The following is a 13971-nucleotide window of genomic DNA, read 5'->3' as shown; positions in this document are numbered from 1 at the left end:
GTAAGATGTACAAGATCGGAATCTCAGCAACTTTCATAAAAAAAAAAAAATCCATCAAACATCTTTAAACAAGATCAGTAAGTATTCATAATAAATATTTAAAGGAGAACTGAAGTCATTTTTAAACTTGCTTTATTTCTTAATTAACATGTTATTCAATTACGTTTTCGGTTTTAGTAACCTTATATCGTGACTCGTATTGGCAACTAATTGCAATTAAATATTATACTTATTGGCCTATTCGGTTTTTAGCCATGTTGAATTTAGTTCGTTTGGTCCACGGCAGGCGTCGCTTATCCGCACGATCTTCACGAGACTTGTGCGAGACTTCAAAACGTGAAGTGTCAGCCAGGTGTCAGTGCCGCCATTTTGAAAACTGTTTTCCAAAGGAAATATTGCACAAAAACGAGTTTAAATGACGATTACTGCCTACTTTTTTCAAACTTTCCTGATCACTATCACAACAAACAAAACTTCCGGCTTGATCACGTCAGCATTCGAAAGAGGGCGCGCGCGTCTTTTGACAACGTTGACAGATGTCGGTCACTTTGATTTCCACTGTACGTTTTACTTCCGTCCTACGATGTCTCGCACAGGTCTCGACGAATCTCGTTTACGGCCATTGCTTTGACATATGGACTGATATATTACAGAGCATATTTCAAACACTCACAACTTGCTATAGCAGTGACAAAATAGCGATCAAAAATTGCATTACTATATTTAATAAAATGAGATAAATAGAATTTTGATCATAAAAAAATTTGCCTTCAGGTCTCCTTTAAGTGTTCTTGGATCTTGTGCTAAAGAACTTAGAGTTGTGCTAAGAGACTTTAGACCTTGTGCTAAAAGACTTTTGTGCTAAATAACCGTAAACCAAACAAAACACCCACAAGCTAATCTACCAAGACAAATTTCGCGACAAACATTTGCGATTAAATGCTTCCTCAAGTCAGGATTCAGCTGTATAAGTTAACTAAAGAACAACGGACACTCATTTGAGAAGAATGTACACAATACGCGAATCCAAATACTCCCATTGTTCTATAGTACGCAAAAAAACAGTACTGTAAAAAAAATCCATAGGGTGTCGAAACACTCAGCAGGCATTTAATAGTAGTCGAATGGTACCTGGATGATCTACTACATTGATTGCAATTTTGATGGAGACTGAACCACTAAAGAAGAGAAAAATAGAAAGAAGATGCCAGGCCGAAGCGAAGCCGGTTGTTCCAGGGTCCAAGAGTTGTCCCTGGGATTTACAAATATAATCATCAGGAACGTTTAAAATTCATTCATTCATTCATTCATTCATTATCTCTAGCCGCTTTATCCTTCTACAGGGTCGCAGGCAAGCTGGAGCCTATCTCAGCTGACTACGGGTGAAAGGCGGGGTACACCCTGGACAAGTCGCCAGGTCATCACAGGGCTGACACAGACACAGACAACCATTCACACTCACACCTACGGTCAATTTAGAGTCACCAGTCAACCTGCATGTCTTTGGACTGTGGGGGAGACCGGAGCACCCGGAGGAAACCCACGCGGACACGGGGAGAACATGCAAACTCCACACAGAAAGGCCCTCGCCGGCCACGGGGCTCGAACCCAGGACCTTCTTGCTGTGAGGCGACAGCGCTAACCACTACACCACCGTGCCGCCCCACGTTTAAAATTGTAAGCTTTAAATTTTTACAGCATATATGGGTATATATATATATATATATATATATATATATATATATATAATCTGTAAACATTCAGGTCAAAGGACAGGTAAGATGGTGGTGGAGGAGGTCTGAACTGTGTCCTTGCTACTCGCTCGCATACTCATAGAACATACTACAATCACGGTCATAGGTAGCAGGTTCTTAACCAACATTAGTGCATACTGAGTATTCAAATGGACCCGATGAGTCAAACTGTAATCATCTCTGAACAGAGCACATCTGCAGCAGCACCTGGTTTCAATTCAGCTCACTTCATCTCTTCACGTCAGTGTCATGATGCTACAGGTGTGTGCTCGCTGTTCAATAGTTTATGTATTTCCATTGTTTTATCAAGTTAAAATGCTGTTATCGGTTTCAAACTGACTAGAAGACCTGTTATAAGCCAACTGTATCTGTTAGCGTATATACTCACTGGCCACTTTATTAAGAACACCCATCCACCTGCTGTTTTATGCAGTGATCTAATCAGCCGATCCCTTGACAGCAGCACAATGCAACAAATCATGCAGATACAAATCAGTTAATGTTCACTTCAAACATCCCAATGGGGAAAAATTGTGATCTCTGAATGGTGCGAAAAACAAAAAAGCACTCACTGTAAAAAAAATTAAAATAAAAAAAAAATAAAAGGTTTGTTGTTTTAACTTAAAGTTAGTACCCGGGCTGCCTTAAAATTGAGTTCATTGAAATTCATATAGTGAGTTAAATTGTGGGCGGCACGGTGGTGTAGTGGTTAGCGCTGTCGCCTCACAGCAAGAAGGTCCTGGGTTCGAGCCCCGGGGCCGGCGAGGGCCTTTCTGTGTGGAGTTTGCATGTTCTCCCCGTGTCCGCGTGGGTTTCCTCCGGGTGCTCCGGTTTCCCCCACAGTCCAAAGACATGCAGGTTAGGTTAACTGGTGACTCTAAATTGACCGTAGGTGTGAATGTGAGTGTGAATGGTTGTCTGTGTCTCTGTGTCAGCCCTGTGATGACCTGGCGACTTGTCCAGGGTGTACCCCGCCTTTCGCCCGTAGTCAGCTGAGATAGGCTCCAGCTTGCCTGCGACCCTGTAGAAGGATAAAGCGGCTAGAGATAATGAGATGAGATGAGTTAAATTGTTCACCTCATCGTGTTAAACTTACTATATTGATTTCAATGAACTCGAAATTTGAAGGTAGCCCGGGTACTAACTTTAAAGGAACAGTCCACCGTACTTCCATAATGAAATATGCTCTTATCTGAATTGAGACGAGCTGCTCCGTACCTGTCCGAGCTTTGCGCGACCTCCCAGTCAGTCAGACGCGCTGTCACTCCTGTTAGCAATGTAGCTAGGCTCAGTATGGCCAATGGTATTTTTTGGGGCTGTAGTTAGATGCGACCAAACTCTTCCGCGTTTTTCCTGTTTACATAGGTTTATATGACCAGTGATATGAAACAAGTTCAGTTACACAAATTGAAACGTAGCAATTTTCTATGCTATGGAAAGTCCGCACTATAATGACAGGCGTACTAACACCTTCTGCGCGCTTCGGCAGCGCATTGATACGGAGCTCAGATATCAGTGCGCTGCCGAAGCGCGCAGAAGGTGTCAGTACGCCTGTCATTATAGTGCAGACTTTCCATAGCATAGAAAATTGCTATGTTTCAATTTGTGTAACTGAACTTGTTTCATATCATTGGTCATATAAACCTATGTAAACAGGAAAAACGCGGAAGAGTTTGGTCGCATCTAACTACAGCCCCAAAAAATACCATTGGCCATACTGAGCCTAGCTACATTGCTAACAGGAGTGACAGCGCGTCTGACTGCCTGGGAGGTCGCACAAAGCTCGGACAGGTATGGAGCAGCTCGTCTCAATTCAGATAAGAGCATATTTCATTATGGAAGTACGGTGGACTGTTCCTTTAAGTTAAAACAACAAATCGTTTTGTTTTTTTTACAGTGCTGAGTGAGCGACAGTTCTGTGGGTGGAAACACTTTGTTGATAAGAGAGGTCAGGGGAAAATGGCCAGACTGGTTCGAGCTGCCAGGAAGGAAATAGTAGCTCATATAATCACTCTTTACAGCCGTGGTGAGCAGAAAACATGTCTGTGAAGATTCTCAGTCATCCAGGTCATAGTAAACTGCGGGTGGTAAAAAGAGCAACTGGACTTGCTTGAAGATTCTTGAAGACGTTTCACCTCTCATCCGAAAGGCTTCTTCAGTTCTGTCTGACTAATAGGGAGTATCAGGTATTTATCCTCTCATGAAGAACTGGTATGAGATATATGTTACAGTCGGGCTAAATCTGTGCTAACAGTGCAATATAAAGGATATATTAAAGGGAACATCCAAAAAAAAAAAAGTATCCTTGCACTGTTAGCACAGATTTAGCCCAACTGTAACATATATCTCATACCAGTTCTCCAAATCACTTAGATTGGACTTAATGACTGTAGATTATTCTGCTATCTTAACTTAATATGAACATTCATGACAGTTTATCTTGCGATGTACTCTAGATTGTAATCCATGCTCGAACTGGAATTCACTTCAAAGCTTTGGCAGCAAATGTTGATTCCCACTGGGTACAATTTGAGAACTGACTTGTTTTGCGATCAAATTTCAGCCCTAGATAAAACTTCAGAGACAAATTTATCTTTCTGATGCATAAAGTGATTCTTCTCTTGCTTTTTTTTAATGAAATTTTTCTGCAGTCAGCATAAACTGTCAAACACTCTCTTATACCATTGAGTTAAAAAGTTAAAAAGTTGTTCCTGAGTGACTTTGATTTCCTCTACTGCGGCATTAAAGCAGATTTATTTACACATACCGTACAAGCAAAGATGCCTGTAGTTGTCCTTGCGAGACATCACATTAAAGCAGAAGACGATGTCTATATAATATGCATCTGAATTAATAATGGATGATTTAATTGCTATATTGTTCCTCCTCTGCCAAACTTCCTGTCTTACGTTGATGCCAACGTGCAACTTGTCGTAATTATGAATTTAAATCACTAAGCTTTTTGTTCTTCACGAAGGTCGCAGTACATGGGTTCAGAACAATTGCACATCGGTTAGGATCCAGAGGAGGGAGCCAGTGCACACAATACACCATGCCTTATTAACACCTCCATCCAAATGATCAAATAATGCTGAAAATTACCACTGCCGTCATACCTGAGATAAACAAGATGTGTGATATAACTTTGGCTACGTTCCTCTAGCACACAATTGAGCTCGAGTCTGAGTCATCAATCATCTCACGCTCTCTTCCTTTCTCCCTGGCTCCTGCACACAGTGTTTGCTGATGCTAGTCTGGCAGCATATTTATGCAGCAAAATGTTGAGCGGCAGCTACCATACAACTCCATAAGAGTCACAGCTGGAAATGCTGACCTCGTTTATATATGTGTTCCTCTGCAGGCTGCTAATGTGTGTGCGCCTTAGACTTATATCACGAATGATGTGAACGTAGTGAAAGCGTCTTCTTTTTTTGTTGAATATGACTGTATCCATGGCCAGCACACAGTTCTGAGCTCCGGCAGTGAGATCTCTCATCGCAGTGTCTCCGTAAGAACTGATGGTGATGGTCAGTGTGTCCAGATTAAAATGATTACTATCGGAGAGGCTCACAGTCACATGCTGAAAGCTGATTATTCTTCCCTGTTCAAAACACAGCAGGCTCCTAATAAAAAGAAGAGAGGAATGAAAGAGAACGGCAAACAAACACAGAGATGGTGTGTATTCTTCAGACTGCTGACCAGAGCAAAGAGCCCAGCCATTGATTGAACACAAGTGGAGGATCAATCACCTACTGAGAGCAAAAAGTGCAGAAATACAAAGCACTAAACAATCAGAGAGAGCACGAGCACACATGATACACAATCTGAGACACATTGCCGCACAATCAGGCCTGAATTAGCAAAAATTAGGCTGAAATCTCATTTTCATCCTCTGTTGTAATTGCACAAGGTGTGTGTGTGTGGTAATAAGAATGTAATTGGCTTACTTAATGCAAAAAATTACTTAACTACTTTCATTGCTGGACTTGTCAATAATATAATTTTGGAAAAATTGCTTTCAATATTTTCCTCGAGGCCTCCTGTCATGTATTTTCACACACAAAAAAATCCACACATGCTGCATTTATTAATTCCCAATATCTATCTACTATGGGTTACAGAGTAACTGACCAAGTAGACTTTTACTGACCGTAACAAGCAGCTAATTAAATATTAAAATCGATTTTTTTGGTACAAACTATTTTCTTTGTCAACTATTTTTAGCTTTCGAATAAATCAAGACTTTGATAGCACACCTAATATACCCACTGCTCTTAAAACGACCTCATATATCGCAGGTTCAAATATCACCCACCTTAACTATGACTCATATTAGAATTTATCATTTTATTTAAAAAACGAATGATTATAAATTTGTCATCTTTAGAGCCACATTTTTTTCAGATCTGCTGTTTACCACAGAACACGTATCCAGTTTGTGTGTGCGTTAAACTATACGATTAAGTTCAGTCCACTTTAACGCACATTGATATATCCTTGTTTTGACTCCATACGGAACAACAATATCAAATATTTCGTCACTATCTTTATTTTGCCTGAATTTTTGCAACTTTAATTCTCTGTACAACATTAATTCTCTGTATTATTCTCTCCTCAAATCTTCTCGTTTTTCATACAGTGCTGGGATTTTTCACTAAAATCTTGTATTACTGGGTTCCAGCACAGCCACCATGTCAGATTACATGTTTTATAACACTGTAGGCATACATGTCCTTGCAAATAAAGTAGCCAACTGGGTAAAGAGCTCTGAAAGAAACTGCTAAAGCTAGAGTTACCAATTGCATCTTTAGCTGTCGGTAAACTCTAACCTATGTATGTTACCTCCACAGGTGTGTAGCAAAGCTTGTGGTGTTGATGCATTTTATGATAGTGTTGCATATAGAAGTGCTTTTACTGGTATTTCCCACTGAGATTTTATTTAAGCTCTCCAGCAAAGGAGTGTTCATCAATTTCCAAAAGTAATATCAGATTTAACCAGTTTTCCTTTTCAGATTCAAGTCTGTAAACCAGTTCCACCGTATTGGAATAGATTTTTTCCGACTCGGATCATTTTGTCTTTACACTCCTACCATTCGTGCAAGTCTGTGTGGAAGTGCAGAAGACACCATTAGCAGGCTTCACACTCATTTTGTACATTATGTTCCAGGACATTTTCCATGACTTACAGCTCATTAGAGCTGTTGTTCACGGATGTGAATCTCAGTAAGGCCCACGTTTACTAACGTCCTTATCATTCCAGTCATTAAGACAATCCCTAAAGGGCTTTAACCCTTTACTTATACACTGAAACACACTCACATACAAACCATTGCTCCTCAGGTTTTACTGGACATTTATAAATGAAGAAATCAAGTTACATTTAAAGACCAGTGGCTGATTACATTTTTTAAAAATGGTTAACATAAATCTCCGCAGTAAAAGAACCAATCGACAAACACTGTCAGCAAATAAAGTGCATTATTGTACCTTTAGGGGCGTGACGGCTTGTCACTGGGGCAGTTCTCTCTTAGGTATTTCTCTGTATCCTTTATATACTGCTTGGGAACATGTGTTTGGACCTAAAAAGGTACATACAGTATAGTTACACTGAACCCTAGGGGGGACATTAGTGTAGATTGGACCTTGGGGGAAAGAAATGGACTCTGACTGTACCCTTATTCCTGACAGTGCAGAATGTGATTCTCCTGAGATAGATAGATAGATAGATAGATAGATAGATAGATAGATAGATAGATAGATAGATAGATAGACAGATAGATAGACAGATAGATAGACAGATAGATAGACAGATAGATAGATAATGTTCTTCTGGATAATATGAATTATAAGCAAGTATATGTAATGTCCATTTACAAGAAACATATCTAATATACCTCAGTAGCTTCATAGCACAACGTTGCTCTTTCTCGGACCTCAGCTTTTATCTCTTTCTAGATGTTTCATCTATATACAGTAAGTATACAACTTTCAGGGTTTTTCAAGACATCTGGAAGCCTGGATTAGCATCACTAGTATTAACAGTCTAATTAAACTGGACTGTGCTAGGTTTTTGGAGTGGTACTCTGAAGAGTGCAATGTTTGTAGAGTTTAGTATGAATTGTTTTCACCTATAAAGGTGCATGTAGTGGAAGTTTAAATGAAGCTTTAATGTAAAACTATTTGCAGGTATCTTCTTTTTTCTTTTGGCTGCTCCCAATTAGGGGTCGCCACAGCGGATCTTTCATCTCCATTGCTCCCTGTCTTCCGCATCCTTCTCTACCACTTTCATGTCCTCTCTCACCACATCCATGTATCTCATCTTTGGCCTTCCTCGTTTTCGTCTGACTGGCAGCTCCATCCTCAACATTCTCCTTCCCACATGCTCTGCATCTCTTCTCAGGATGTGCCCATACCATCTCAGTCTCATCTCTCTTAGCTTAGCTCTCCACATGTGCCGTCCCTCTGATGTGCTCGTTCCTTATCCTGTCCAACCTCCCATCGCAAACCTTAACATCCTCAACTCCGCCACCTCCAACTCCGCCTCCTGTCTCTTCGTTAAGGGTACGGTCTCCAATCCATACATCACAGCTGGTCTCACTACTGTCTTATACATCTTACCTTTCACTTTTGCTGGGACTTTCCTGTCACAAATGACTCCCGAAATCCTTCTCCACCCTCTTTCTCACACTTCATTATCGCAGCCCCTATTTTCCTGCACAGTTGTATGATATTTTGAAAAGGTACACCTTGTACAGGTGGAGAAAAAAATGCATATTAAAAAAAAAAAAAAGTTACTTACAAAGGAATAATATGAGAGAGAGAGAGAGAGAGAGAGAGAGAGAGGGGGGGGGTGAACAGAAAGCCTAATATTGATCACCGTGCGCGCGCACGCGCCCTTGCGCGCTCCCGTCGTGACCTTACCGCAGTAGGCGATCAGCAGGCTCGCGAGCAACAGCGCAGCCCAGAAGCTCGCGCTCATTCTCGGCCACGCGACTGCGCGCTCAGTCCGCCCGCGCGCCGCAGCCATCCGCCGGAAACTGATTTTTTTTTTTTTTTCTTCAGTAAAACACGAGAAGGAAGCGGCAGAGTGAGCCGTTTCAGCAGCGTTTCCCCCTGTGAGCAGGGACGCGCCTCTGTCCGCAGGTAACTCCTGAGAAACACATGGCGGAAACACAGAGGCAAATCAACAGACTGAACCGACAGTTCGGTTTCCTCAGGTGAAGGAGGAAAAATAAACAACAACAACAACAACAAAAAGTCTCTGGAGTGCGTCAGTGTTCAGATGTTGGAGTGTAATCCAAAACCAGGTCCATTTACAGAACAGTTTAGACCCAAAAACCTGCTCGTGATGTGAAGAAATCAGATGCCGCAACGAAAACAAAAACAAAACACCGCGGCGGAAATACACCTGAGGGAGCGGAAGGAGCTGTGAGGAAATGGCGGTGTCGGGGTTTTCACTCCTCGAGGAGGTTAAAAAGATTGAAAAATCCCGAAGGCGAATACTGAGTGGAGTCCAGAGCGAGCCGAGCGCACAGGAGGAGAGTGAAACACGCCTGGATGCGGCAAGGCGAAGCTCCTGACCGAGAGGGAAAGTACTAGCGCGCGCGCGTGTCAGAGGGAGAGAGAGAGAGAGAAACGCAGGAATGGAGCGCGCGCAGCGGTTCATGCGCACACTGATAGAAAAGCGCGCGAACTGAAGGAGAGTTTATTAAAACTTCACTTCCGCTGTAACGGTTCCGGCTCCCACACCGGTGGAAAGAAAACAATGCGTTAGGAGTTTGACGCAGTCTATCCACAATTGTGCGTGTGTATGTGTTGAGCAAATCAAAGCTCCTGGACCCCACCCTTTTCTAACATTAACTCTAAAACGTCCTTAATTATGTTTTAACTGAGTCAGGCCTGTCCATCCATCCATCCATCCATTATCTGTAGCCGCTTATCCTGTTCTACAGGGTCGCAGGCAAGCTGGAGCCTATCCCAGCTGACTATGGGCGAGAGGCGGGGTACACCCTGGACAAGTCACCAGGTTAATGCAGGGCTGATACATAGAGACAAACAACCATTCATACTCATTCACATTCACACCTACGGTCAATTTAGAGCCACCGATTAATCTAACCTGCATGTCTTCGGACTGTAGGGGAAACCGGAGGAAACCTACACGGACACGGGGAGAACATGCAAACTCCACACAGAAAGGCCCTCGTCAGTCACTGGGCTTGAACCCAGGACCTTCTTGTGAGGCGACAGTGCTAACCACTACACCACCGTGCCACCCCATCCATCCATTATCTGTAGCCGCTTATCCTGTTCTACAGGGTCGCAGGCAAGCTGGAGCCTATCCCAGCTGACTACGGGCGAAAGGCGGGGTACACCCTGGACAAGTCGCCAGATCATCACAGGACTGACACATAGACACAGACAACCATTCACACTCACATTCACACCTACGGTCAATTTAGAGTCACCAGTTAACCTAACCTGCATGTCTTTGGACTGTGGGGGAAACCGGAGGAAACCCACACGGACACGGGGAGAACATGCAAACTCCACACAGAAAGGCCCTCGTCAGTCACTGGGCTCAAACCCAGGACCTTCTTGTGAGGCGACAGTGCTAACCACTACACCACCGTGCCGCCCCATCCATCCATTATCTGTAGCCGCTTATCCTGTTCTACAGGGTCGCAGGGAAGCTGGAGCCTATCCCAGCTGACTATGGGTGAGAGGCGGGGTACACCCTGGACATGTCGCCAGGTAATTGCAGGGCTGACACATAGAGACAAACAGCTATTCAAACTCATTCACACCTACGGTCAATTTAGAGCCACCAATTAATCTAACCTGCATATCTTTGGACTGTGGGGGAAACCGGAGCACCTGGAGGAAACCCACGTGGACACGGGGAGAACATGCAAACTCCGCACAGAAAGGCCCTCCTCGGCTGCTGGGCTCGAACCCGGACCTTCTTGCTGTGAGGCGACAGCGCTAACCACTACACCACCGTGCCGCTCCATCCGTCCATCCATCCATTGTTTGTAACTGCTTATCCTGTTCTACAGGGTCGCAGGCAAGCTGGAGCCTATCCCAGCTGACTATGGGTGAGAGGCGGGGTACACCCTGGACAAGTCGCCAGGTTATCACAGGGCTGATACATAGAGACAAACAACCATTCATACTCATTCACATTCACACCTACGGTCAATTTAGAGCCACCAATTAATCTAACCTGCATGTCTTTGGACTGTGGGGGGAAACCGGAGCACCCGGAGGAAACCCACGCGGACACAGGGAGAACATGCAAACTCCGCACAGAAAGGCCCTCGTCAGCCACTGGGCTCGAACCCAGGACCTTCTTGTGAGGCGACAGTGCTAACCACTACACCACCGTGCCGCTCCATCCGTCCATCCATCCATTGTTTGTAACTGCTTATCCTGTTCTACAGGGTCGCAGGCAAGCTGGAGCCTATCCCAGCTGACTACGGGCGAAAGGCAGGGTACACCCTGGACATGTCGCCAGGTCATCACAGGGCTGACACATAGAAACAAACAACCATTCATACTCACATTCACACCTACGGTCAATTTAGAGCCACCAGTTAGCCTAAAGACTCACTCAGAACCCGCTGTACATGCTACTACGGGCAATCTACAGTAAAAAAAAATTTGGCAAAACCAACGCAACACTTCCACATGTTCAGCACCGTAGAAGGTCACAGACTGCCCATGGAGACTTTTGGTCCTGCACATGCAAATTCTATGGGTCTTGCGAAAAAACCAAGAGAACATTACGTATGGGACCCATACTCCTTTTGTACGCCCGAACCAAGTTAGCAGCATGGCTAGTAGGGGCTTTGCGATGACAGTAAGACGCACAAGTGACGCATGGTCATTGTACAAGTGACGTGCGTCAGAAGTACTACACAAGTACTCCACACTTGCTATTTGCGCGGCCCGCAAGACAGAAGTATATCTCACTTTCTACCCCTATGTGTGGCATGCGCGCAGCGCACACAACCCGCATGCAACACGAGAGGCAAGACTCTGGGTATATATATTGGGGAAGAGCCAAGGAACCGATCATGTAACGTGTAGCATTGTAGAAGGGAAGAAGATGGCTGTTGCCATACTGCCACAACGACTGAGAGAGTCGGACCCTTATAGGCAGATGATAGAAGCTGAGGAGCAGCACGAGGTGTTATTGTTCTTCAGCTGAAAGACAGATGCAGAATGCTGCAGACATGCTGGTTTTATACCCACTCCTGGCTTGCGTCACATGCAAGTCATGAGTGATTGTCATGTGCTAATCACGTGCGTCACACATACTTCACAAGTGCGGCCCGCACTCCTAGTGCAGGAAACTGGTAAAATGCAAGTCACACGCATGTCACACTCACTGAACACGCACGTCAGACATATGCTTTCCACAGGCTAACGGCGCAATTTTTCCCACACCTCGAGGAAGTCAGGCGTGCAACCTGTACTTGACAAGTACTTTGCCTGTACTCCTCCCCCAAATTTTCCCCTGGGTTCACCGTGACTCTGCAGCACAGCTGCGAGCTACCAAACCCTGCGACCCGTGCGTGTCCAAAACACTTATGGCGGGTTGTGAGTGTGGCATAACCTGCATGTCTTTAGACTGTGGGAGACACGGGAGCACCTGGAGGAAACCCATGCAGGCACAGGGAGAACATGCAAATTCCACACAGAAAGGTCCTCATCAGCTGCTGGGCTTGAACCCAGAACCTTCTTGCTGTGAGGCAACAGTGCTAACCAATACACCACCGTGCCACCCATTGAAAACAATGATATTGTTAATTTATCAAAGAGAAAGTGAATTATCCAAAATTATATATATATATATATATATATATATAGTGGTGCTTGAAAGTTTGTGAACCCTTTAGAATTTTCTATATTTCTGCATAAATATGACCTAAAACATCATCAGATTTTCACACAAGTCCTAAAAGTAGATAAAGAGAACCCAGTTAAACAAATGAGACAAAAATATTATACTTGGTCATTTATTTATTGAGGAAAACGATCCAATATTACATATCTGTGAGTGGCAAAAGTATGTGAACCTCTAGGATTAGCAGTTAATTTGAAGGTGAAATTAGTCAGGTGTTTTCAATCAATGGGATGACAATCAGGTGTGAGTGGGCACCCTGTTTTATTTAAAGAACAGGGATCTATCAAAGTCTGATCTTCACAACACATGTTTGTGGAAGTGTATCATAGCATGAACGAAGAAGATTTCTGAAGACTTCAGAAAAAGCGTTGTTGATGCTCATCAGGCTGGAAAAGGTTACAAAACCATCTCTAAAGAGTTTGGACTCCACCAATCCACAGTCAGACCGATTGTGCACAAATGGAAGAAATTCAAGACCATTGTTACCCTCCCCAGGAGTGGTCGACCAACAAAGATCACTCCAAGAACAAGGTCTGTAATAGTTAGCGAGGTCACAAAGGACCCCAGGGTAACTTCTAAGCAACTGAAGGCCTCTCTCACATTGGCTAATGTTAATGTTCATGAGTCCACCATCAGGAGAACACTGAACAACAATGGTGTGCATGGCAGGGTTGCAAGGAGAAAGCCACTGCTCACCAAAAAGAACATTGCTGCTCGTCTGCAGTTTGCTAAAGATCGCATGGACAAGCCAGAAGGCTATTGGAAAAATGTTTTGTGGACAGATGAGACCAAAATAGAATTTTTTGGTTTAACCCTTTGGTGACTGACCCCTTGAACATGGTTCCTCCAGGAACGATGACGTTTCAGTCGTCAAGACAACGGAAAAACTAAAATACTGTATTCAATTCTGAATTATACCAGCGAATTCAATAATTCAATTCTGAATTATACCAGCGAATTCTAAAGGAAAATGTCAGGACATCTGTCCATGAACTGAATCTCAAGAGAAGGTGGGTCATGCAGCAAGACAACGACCCTAAGCACACAAGTCGTTCTACCAAAGAATGGTTAAAGAAGAATAAAGTTAATGTTTTGGAATGGCCAAGTCAAAGTCCTGACCTTAATCCAATTGAAATGTTGTGGAAGGACCTGAAGCGAGCAGTTCATGTGAGGAAACCCACCAACATCCCAGAGTTGAAGCTGTTCTGTATGGAGGAATGGGCTAAAATTCCTCCAAGCCGGTGTGCAGGACTGATCAACAGTTACCGCAAACATTTAGTTGCAGTTATTGCTGCACAAGGGGGT

General features: G+C 43.6%; 1 protein-coding gene across 1 annotated transcript in view; it reads right to left on the bottom strand.

Annotated features, from left to right (window-relative positions):
* The window catches only part of LOC132869717 (chemokine-like protein TAFA-5), a 271152-nt gene extending 261737 nt beyond the window's left edge, over positions 1-9415 (bottom strand). The window contains exon 1 of the mRNA XM_060903063.1: positions 8676-9415. Coding sequence (XP_060759046.1) covers positions 8676-8781 — 106 coding nt within the window. The 5' untranslated portion in view covers positions 8782-9415. The remainder of the gene's footprint in view (positions 1-8675) is intronic.
* Between the last annotated feature and the right edge of the window lie 4556 nt (positions 9416-13971).

This window comes from Neoarius graeffei, chromosome 21 (assembly GCF_027579695.1).
Source record: "Neoarius graeffei isolate fNeoGra1 chromosome 21, fNeoGra1.pri, whole genome shotgun sequence".
In the NCBI taxonomy this organism is placed as follows: domain Eukaryota; kingdom Metazoa; phylum Chordata; class Actinopteri; order Siluriformes; family Ariidae; genus Neoarius; species Neoarius graeffei.
This window is presented reverse-complemented; position numbering and strand designations above follow the sequence as displayed.